The 10,531-nt window shown below is 31.4% G+C and overlaps 1 protein-coding gene and 1 long non-coding RNA gene across 2 annotated transcripts; one reads left to right on the top strand and one right to left on the bottom strand.

Annotated features, from left to right (window-relative positions):
• Window positions 1-4,464: 4,464 nt before the first annotated feature.
• Window positions 4,465-6,432, bottom strand: LOC121172866 (uncharacterized). Its single transcript, XR_005886595.1, has 2 exons — window positions 6,222-6,432; window positions 4,465-4,705 (listed from the first exon to the last, which is right to left on the bottom strand). It is a non-coding gene; the product is annotated as an uncharacterized lncRNA (long non-coding RNA).
• Window positions 6,433-7,802: 1,370 nt separating this feature from the next.
• Window positions 7,803-9,742, top strand: LOC100500225 (nucleobase-cation symporter1 family protein). The gene has a single exon (NM_001248031.2). It carries the CDS (start codon window positions 7,814-7,816, stop codon window positions 9,527-9,529), a length of 1,716 nt encoding a protein of 571 aa, NP_001234960.2. The 5' UTR covers window positions 7,803-7,813; the 3' UTR covers window positions 9,530-9,742.
• Window positions 9,743-10,531: the final 789 nt, after the last annotated feature.

Raw genomic sequence — 10,531 nt, 5'->3', positions numbered from 1 at the left:
CTTTCGAGTGTACATGTCATTAAGAAATTAAAAAGCAAGACTTTGTGGAGTCCGTTTCAATGTTTCATAGTTTTCTATGCCCCACCATCCACATGGGCCGTTTACATGAAGTTAATCACACCGTTTATATGCCTCATATCATATACTACTATTTAATTATTTTTTCTCACCATTAATGAAAAGTTGTCTTCGGGGAGATTATGAATAAACACAAATTAAATATTTTCTTTTGAACATAATTTATTACATATTGAAGAATCAATCATAACTTAAATCTTAAATCAATTAATTAAAAAATACTTTAAATCACTTAATTAAAAAATACAAATTATTATAGTCATAATACTATTTAATTTACAACAATATTTGTATATGTATTCATTAATATTTGTATGTATTGTTCTTGGGACAAATCGAATTACAACTTATCCTTACCAATTTTTGAGAGCTCAATGATTTGGGTTCTCTCTGTCTCTTTCGATTTCCCTCTTTTCTACTCCCTTCTATTCTTATTCTTGTAATTTCTGTAGTTTCTGTCTTTCTCTTTATCCCATATCGATATTTTTTTCATTTTCTTGATGGATTTATCGTCATGGAAATTATGAAAATGGAAAGGGTAACAAATGTGAACCATTCGTTGTTTTTATAATTAGGTAGTGTCCTTTTCTCTCTACTACATAATTAATTCCATGAGCTAAGCCAATTAGGTAGAGCAGATATTGAATTGATCGCTACTCAAAGTTATCGATTCTGAAAACGCGTGTCTTCCAAATTTAACATAGACTAGGTACGTTAATTAAGATATTTTAAGTTTTTAATAACATAATGTTCTTCAATCAGTACGGATTTTGTTGTTACAGTATTACTACTACATGATTTAACTTTGGCCATATATTTAACTTTAACTACATTTTTCTCCTAAGAAAAAATAAACTTTAACTACACTTTTTTCTTTGCATAAAGACAGTTAGAGACTGGTTTATTTTGATATGTAGAAATTAACCTTAACATATTATTATATTTTTATTTTAACTTTAACCTTGTCTATTTAGCATTAAATTCATGGAATTAGTATTTTTTTTTGGATTTAATCCACCCATTAAACTCGAGTTGGGAAATATAATTAAGAATGACATTTTTACTGAGTTTTAATGTTATTGTTTTTAAGATTCAAATTTAAAATTACTAACTTTTTTTTTTTTTGCTGAATAGTTTAAAATTATCAACTAAATTACAACAGGCCCCACTGACTGATTTACTGGATGGTAACTAAGGAATTTGTATAATTTAAAGTGAGGAATACATTTTAAATTGTAATTTTTTATTTAATTTCCTATTAAGAGACAATTAATATAATGGATTTTCTCATTTTCATAATATATTGTTCAAAATGTACAGTATATTTTATTAAATTATAAATTGTTTGAAATTCCTCATTGTAAACGATGTAATTTCCTATTTAAAGTACACCTATAACTTTAGGATATTAAATGTGACGTCACCATTTCTTAGTCTTTTCAGTTCCCCAAGCCCGTCGTTCTTTTACTCAACCTGTACACTAAACCATCATAACAATTAAGTTCAAATTAACTTGTTTCATCTCCTTTTCCGGAACATCCACCTGCAATATATGTATTGAAAATGATCATGGAATTAACGTGTAACAAAAAATTGACAAGAAAAGAATGATCATTGGACACTATAATTTTTTTTAAAAAAAAAATAGTGTAAGATGTCCAAACTCTCGAGAGACATTTAGGTGTTTTATTTTGTCACAATGTCTCAGAAAGAGTAGCATAAAATGGGGAATTTCCTACGCATGTTATGCCGACTACAGTATTCATTTTCTTGACATAGTAGATATCCCAAGACTAGTCCTTATTATTACATTTAGCTGTCATTGAACCCATTTCATGGGAATATTGATTTTCCTTTTCATGTACGGTTTATTCTAATTAATATATGTACTTGTGTATTTGGAGCTAGTAGTACTTTAGTAAGGCGTTTTCAAAGTAACTTCGGAGTAGGAATGCAATGAATGTATAACCAATCAAATAAATGAAAGGCTCCGTAACATTGTTATTCATTTATTAGATATCACCAAATCTATAAAAACAAAATTGTTTATAAAAAAAATTGTCTCTTTAAAATGAGTGGGTTTTGATTATTTTCTTTCATCATGTTATTGTGGAATATCCATCAATTTCGATGATATAATTAAATTTTGTCAAAAAACCTAACTAGTCACTATTGGTTAAATCTCTCATCCCAATCATATTTTTTACCATCCACAAAATTTAAACTTAAGACTTTTTTTTATTAGACTAAGTCCAATTTCACTCAAATCAATATGTTGGTATGACATTTGATTTTTTCAAAAAAAATCTTGATTTTTCTTCTTTTTATATTTTGAAACTGTTGATTTTGAGTTGAATTTTACGTCTAATTATTACACACCAAGATCACATACATCAAGCCTAAACTCTTACTCGTGAAATATGTCAATTAACCCCTAATAAATCAATCAATCCATAATATGTCAATTAACCCTTGATATGTCACCATCGGGTTAAAGATATACCTCTAAATATAGACCATCTCACAATAAAAAAATACAAAACAAAAAAATAAGTTAGACAATGTCGAGCTATGTGATCGACTAGAACTCAATGTTAGTTGGAACATTTAGCATCAAGTGTGTCTTAGTCTCCTTGTTCCAAATAATGAGGTAGATCCCAATTTGAAGTTACTAGCTAGTTTTTAAGGTTTGATCTTTACAACTATGACCCTAGGGACTTTGCTAAGCCTAATAAAATGTGATCGCAATCACATCACTTCATGATCCAATGAGAAATGAATAATGTATATTGCATAGTTGAAGGCAAATTAAGTTAATGTTTAACGAATGCAAATGACAAATATTGTGCCTAATAAGAGGTCAAACTGAGAATATCCAGTCAACATAAACATCATTTCAAGGTCATCTAAAGATAGATGACGAAGAATCGTTGTAAGTTGACCTATTACTAAAACTTATATTCCAAGTCGTGTGCTCATCAAATGGATGACTAATTGTCATGGAAGTATAATGTAGTAACATGAATTTAGTTTTTTAAGCATTGCACACGCCTTTGACTCGTTAAGGGAAGATTGTGTATCCTCTCAATTTTAGGCTAAGTTATATGTTAATTATGATCTATTTTCTTCTTTTTATCTTTAAGTTTTATTCACCTCTCAGACTTGAACCTGAGGCTTGCATATCCTCCTAGATTTCAGGTTGAGTTCTAGATTCGAGTCCACAATTATTGGACACTAAGCTTATAGGTATATCAATCATGTCACATGGACACCAAGCCTAAATTCTTACCAACTAAATATGTCAATCAATCTCTAATATGTTAATTAACCCTTGATACACCATACTAAGTTAGAGACATCCCCCCACCCTTCACATGTATATACCTTCCCACAATGAAAAAAGACAAATGGGCCAAGCAATGATGTACTTTGAGACCGTCTAGAGCTTAAGATTGACTAGAACAAGAACAAAGCTTAAGGGTTTCTTACATTTCCTTCTTTTTAGAAATAGTGACATCCATTTTGTTTCACTCCGCCGTCTCTGCATAATTGCTCTTTATGATAGAGCCCCGTACCCTTGGGTTAGAGATCATTTTGTATACCTTTTATGAATTCATCTTTCATCTTCTATTCTTGTTTGACTTGAGTGGAAGTTTTGATGACAATGGCCTATTCTAGCTTTAGTTATAATAATTCTATCGCTTGTTTCATCACCTTTTTTGTTATGAAAAGAGTTAAGAGATCATGATTAGTTTAAGGATAAAACAACTAAACTTTAAACTTTAGGTTGACAAAAAAAATTAGTATTATTAGTTTTTATAAAACAAAGATGCCTCATATGCTGATAAGTTCATCTATATTAACAAAAAAAACCTATTATATAACTATCACAATTAAAGTAAAATATATCTCTTAAATTTTATTTTAGGTCTCACTTACCATTGGACCGTTCCTGTAAAAAATTATATTATATAAAAAAATTAATCTTGATAATATAATAAATAAAATAAAATTTAAGTAAAATGGTATCATATAATTAGAGTAGGTCAAGATGACAATCTTATAAACGGAACTTATCACAATTTACCAAAAAAATGGAATCTAAAATGTAAAATTTGTCATTGTTGTGGATGATTAATCTAATAGTGTGTACAAATTTCTCAAGATTTAACAAACTCATCTAATTAAACTATAGGTTGAGGTGATATCACAACCCAAGAAAGATAATTTTAAAAATGTTAATATATCCGAAGAAACAACTTTTTTCCACGACCATGCCAGTTAATTAAATTTTAAAATAAATTAAAATACGATCCGGATAAGATAATTTTAACATTTCAAAAGTTGATCATAGCCACTAACCAGCACCATTTAAAGCAATGACCGTACCATAAATGTAGGTATATATCATGGCCATAATTACAATTTAAAAGCTTGCATGTGATAAAATGCCTTACTGATCATGCTTTACAGTTATACATACAATGACTCATCCTATGGAACTTTGTTTCTGATCTATTTGTAAAGTTGCAATTGTATCCACGATGCACTGTTATGACCATGAAATGGGTCCATATGCAGTAGACCAGGACTTCTTCAGGTGCATGTCCATAGCAACCTGCTTGTGCTCCATGAGCAACACGACATAAACAGATCAGTGTTTCGAAGCAACCCAGGTGGGATGCTGAAATTTTGAGGGAGAAAACAGTCAAATCATTACCCACTAGTTGATGGTGATCATCACTTATCTAGGTTGTGTAAATGAAAATTGGTCATTTTTTTAATTAACATTTTATTAATACATAGTATCTATCACTGGTAAGATTTTAAAAATGATACACGAGTATACAACTGTGATTTAGACCGTAATATGAAGGTTTTTTAACAGTTCATCACCGCAACACGATCGTAATTGAGATCGCATCGGCTGCATTTATTCATAAGTTGTTGTGATACCAACAAATGCAAAATCGCAACGCAACCGTGACCAATATTTAAACCTTGATCACTAATTTTACTGATATAATTAATTTTCGTCAAAGAATCTGATTGATTATTTTTAATGGATTCTCTCCTCTCAATCATGTTTTTTTCGTGAACAATTTGTTTGGGAGTGGTTTATGTCAAATGCATATATAGATATATAGCAATAGGGGTAACAATCTAACATATATAATGGCCTATGGTTGCGAGTGGGGCTTCCATTAAATTTTCAACAATGTTCATCTCTTTGGATATATACATAGCATGTTAATTACATATATATGTGTGAAGTGTGTGAACATTTCTGGAATTTGCTAACTCCAGAATTGCTTAAGGCTGTGGTTAAACATGAAAATAATGTTGCATCTAGAGTGTACATGTTGTAGGGAAGTAAGTAATGGTTGGTTTAGATTTCATTTTCAAACGGTGGAATTTCAATAAATCTGGGTTCTGTTTGTTGGCAGTAAAAATGAAGGATAAGATACTCTCCCTAAATTTTTCTCCACAATCAAACTGAGTAGGTAACAATTATTCATTCTATATGCAATATCAGTTGCGCTTAAAACAAAACTTGCATGTGTCGTGTTCAAACCAGAATAATAGTGGGAATTAGGATGGTAGCAAGTCGTTTAAACCAGACAGTGTTATCAGTTCAGATCTATTAAATAAGTCTTTAAATTTACATATTTTAAAATTAATTATAATGATTAAAAAAATTAACAGGAAGTAAATTAAGAAAAGTCATATTTTAAAATTTTTAAAAATATAGTTAAATGCTTTCAAAATTACCTTTCCGTAAAAGCTGCATTCAGAATTACCTTCATTCCGGAAGCATTTTTGCTTAAAAAAACATCATTTTGGAAGCAACTTTTTTAAATTCAGAGCAGTTTTTCTGAAAATTTATTTTGAATATTTCAAGAAAAAGGTTCTGGAAATCATTATTATGTTTACGGAAAGCCATTCCGGAAGCAACAATTGTAATCCAGAATAACCTTTTTAGAAGTGTATTTTGTATCTTCTGGAAAGGATGTTTTAGAAAGTATTATTTAGCTTATGGAAGAACCATTTTGATAACAAAAGTTATAATCTAGAATAACCTTTCAGAAAGTGCATTTTGTATCTTTCAGAAGAATTAGTCTGGAAGCACTATTTTTACTTACTCAAAAGGTGTTCTATAATATTTTTCCTTCCGTCATCCCATAAGAGTTTATACCCTTACAGAACGCCTGTTCAAAATAGGAATGACATTCCTGGAAGAAGAGTTGAGTTGGTGAAGAAGACAAAGAGGAAGAAGGGGAAGAGGATCCGAAGAAGATAGAAGTAGGGTGGGGTTTTAAGAAAACTAGGAGGTGCATGATGCAATAAGAGAGATCAGAATTCAATTGCCTTAACCATAACGTACCAGCCCGAATATATAATGGCGGTTTCAATTATTCACGCGATTCGGTTTGTATGATTATTGATTATAAAATAATGATGGAGCTTTCAATTATGCACGCAACAATTATTGTTCTGAAAAATAGACTCAAATAATAATGGAAGTTCCAATTATACACGCGTTTGCTTTGATTTGTTAAAAGATTCAAAAGGATTTTATTCTAAATTTTCAAGGGAAAGGTGAAGTGTATTTTAAAGGGTAAAAATAGAGTTATTGATAAAAAAATAATGATTTAAATTATGACAAATTATATTTACACAGATAATATATAATGAAGTTATTAAAATCTAAATTATTAATCTTTCGATCATGAATGTGATTTTATATTTTATATTTAAAAATATACTCTTTTATTTTGGAATAGTTAGATTTTTTTAATAAAAAAAGTAACTTTTTGATAACTTGAAAGGTTTGCTTCAAACATATACTGTAACAAAAAGGTTTGCTTGAAACAAACATGTGATATGTATTGTGTAGATTGATATGTGGTCAAATAAGCAGTTGATTGAATAAAAGACTGATGTAAAATTTAATAAAGAATAACATAAATTGTATTTAAATAAACAACAAAGACCCAATCGATTTAAATTTATTCTAAAATCGTTCACTAAATCATCCTCTGACAATTTTTAAATTATTCCCCTCTCACCTAATTTTAACCTTTTCAATTTCTTGTAACACGAAGAATGTGCAAAACTTATAACGAAGCTGGAAGTGTAATAATCATCATTACCCTATTCAAATATGAGCCCATAATTTTTGTTTTGGTGTTTCATACCAGAAACTCATACAGTAATTTCTAAAACTTTGTTCTCTTAGTTGCCATTTAGCCGCTTATTTGTTTTAGCGGTGGCAAGATCTTAAGCAAACAGGAAATCAATAATTCAAATCAGCAAATGCTTTTATTTATTTATAAACCATGTGTAGAATAATAAAATATTGTTTTCGGCATTATTATAGTAGATTATAATCTCCATAACAAATAATCGGCTCAACAATTTGAGATAATAATCAATAATATAACCAGATGTCATTTTTTAGCTCATCCATCCACGGCAATTCATTGACCCAGCTCATTCATTTTTTTTCTCTCTTATCATTACCATTTGTGTTAATGAGTGCTGGTGATTGCTCATTCTTATTGCCCTCTATCTTCAAATTCATTTCGTTCACAATAAAAAAAAATAGAATAAATAAAAGAGTGACCTTTAGCCATTGCCCACCACTCATCATCCATCTCCATCACAAACCATTACATTCTACAAAAAACCACCTTAAGACTTCACAACCACAACAATTCCACAAACAAAGAACATGGTAGTATCAAAATGTCTAAGTCTAACACTCCATGTTCCTACTCACCCCAGTACTCCTTTTCTCACCCCACCCTCCAAAAAAACTCCAACCTTGTCTTACTCTTTCACCCATTTTTCCTTCCAAACAAAACTGAACAAAGCCTTTCCCACCTCATACAACCATTCCTTAACCAAACACTTTCCAATGAAATGTTCCAATTCTTCCAGCTACACATCACCACCAGATTTTGAGCTTGAGTCTGATGATCCAACACTCACCAATGAAGACCTCAAGCCAACAACACCAAGTCAAAGGACATTTTCAGGCTTCGAAATAGCAAGTTTATGGGTTGGATTAGTTGTTGGCGTCCCTTCTTATTACCTTGCTGGAAGCCTCGTTGACCTTGGCATGGCATGGTGGCAGGGCATAGCAACTGTGGTGGCAGCAAACATGATCCTCTTGGTTCCTTTGGTTCTCACTGGCCATGCAGGAACACGTTATGGCATATCATTCCCAGTACTTGTTAGATCCTCTTTTGGGATCAATGGTGCTCATGTTCCTACCCTTATAAGGGCACTTATTGGTTGTGGTTGGTATGGTATTGAGTCTTGGATTGGTGGAGAGGCAATTTTCCTTCTCTTGCCGAAGGCAATGAAGGAAGCTACTTCATTGTCTCAGTCTCTACCTTGGCTTGGCACTTCCCCTCTTGAATTTGCTTGCTTTTTGGTCTTTTGGGTTGCTCAATTGGCCTTTGTTTGGAAGGGAATTGATGGCATTCGAAAGCTTGAGAAGTACTCAGCTCCAATATTGGTTGCTCTCACTTCTTGTCTTCTTATTTGGTCTTGTGTCAAAGCTGGTGGAATTGGTCACATGCTCTCTTTGTCTTCTAGGCTTTCTACTTCAGAATTCTGGTCTGTTTTTTTTCCTTCTCTTACTGCCAATATAAGCTTTTGGGCCACTGTGGCTATTAACATTCCTGATTTCACTAGATATGCTAAGAGCCAGAAGGATCAAGTTATTGGTCAAATTGGACTTCCCATCTTTATGGGGGCATTCACATTTGTTGGTCTAGCTGTTACTTCATCCACAAAAGTGATATTTGGTCAAGTTATTTCTGACCCAATTCTGCTTCTTGGTCAAATTGGTGGCCTCACAACTAAGATCGTTGCAATCCTTGGTATAAGCCTTGCAATTATCACCACCAATATTGCTGCCAATGTTGTGGCACCAGCAAATGCTCTTGTGAATCTAAGTCCTAAATGGTTCACCTTTAGAAGAGGAGCACTTCTAACTGCACTACTTGGGATTGCATTTCAGCCTTGGAGGCTTTTGAAGTCAAGTGAGAGCTTTGTTTATACTTGGCTAGTTGGATATTCTGCTTTGATGGGTCCTATTGCAGGGATTGTTCTAGCTGATTACTATATTGTACAGAAAACAAATTTGAATGTTAGTGACTTGTACTCTAGGAGTCCTTATGGGGCATATAGGTATTCAAGAGGGTTTAATGTGGCTGCTATTCTGGCACTAGTTGTTGGAGTTTTACCTGTGGTTCCTGGTTTCTTGCAGAAAGTTGGAATTGCAACTTCAGTTCCTAACACTTTTGTTGTGATCTACAACAATGCATGGTTTGTAAGCTTCTTTTCTGCAGGATTCTTGTATTTGGTTCTATCAAATTTGAGAGGGAAACCTGGTAACTCTGCTGCTAGAGACCCCCTTTTGCCTACTGCAAAGTAAATATAGAGGAGCTTGTGGAATGGACCATCTCACCCTATGTATGAATGTTGTACATTGAGATATAGCCAATGAAGAAAGTTTATTTAGACATTATTCTTTGGTTGAAAAATGTTCCATGATGAGAGTTGTTTTACTGGTAATTATGAGCTGGCTTGTACATTTTTTTTTTCTTTCAATGATGGGATCATATCAATACTAATGTCTGTAATATAATATAACTCTTGACAGATTAGATATACAAGGTCCTCTTCCCTATAGATATCAAAACCTGTTTTCAATTCAGTTGTAAAGGAAAAATAAAAACTATTGCTGTTACTGCAACTAATGATAGTATTCATCTAGAGTTATGTGCTTTTGTAGTCCTTGTTAATAAAAAATTATACATGAGATTTCATAATTGACCCCAAAAATGAAAAGAATGGATAGGGTATAGGCATTCTAAAATATATCACAATAGTTGGAATATGTCATAATATAGTTATGGACTTATGGTGCTATATCAGCTCTCTGTTTCATAGAAGGGCAACTTAAAAAGTTTTACAAATGATTTTCAAACTTGAAAACTAATAACACCCATAACTAAGGTTATGTTTGACAAAACATAGCTATAAAGTCAAACTACAAACTGAAAGCTGAAAAGCTAATGAAAAGCTCGAAACCGAAAAGTTATTTCCAGCCATCTTATTGAAGCATAAGTGTGTGATAAACATTATAAAGTAGCGAAAAAATATGAACTTAAAAAAAATTAACTTGAATAGAAAAGATTAAAAAAAATATAATAAATATTTAAGGATAAAAAAGAAAAAAATATAAAATATTAATAACTAGAAGTTAATGTTTAAAAAAATGTTAAACGCTAAAAACTATTAAAAAAATCTATTTATCAGACAATCAACTAAACTTTTTAACTAATAAAAAAATCTAATTAAAATGACTTCTCAAACACATATTACATAAAAGCAAAAAATATCTTAGTTATCAGTGATAATAGTAAGAATAAAG

The sequence above is a fragment of the Glycine max genome, chromosome 10 (assembly GCF_000004515.6).
Source record: "Glycine max cultivar Williams 82 chromosome 10, Glycine_max_v4.0, whole genome shotgun sequence".
Taxonomy (NCBI): Eukaryota; Viridiplantae; Streptophyta; class Magnoliopsida; order Fabales; family Fabaceae; genus Glycine; species Glycine max.
This window is presented reverse-complemented; position numbering and strand designations above follow the sequence as displayed.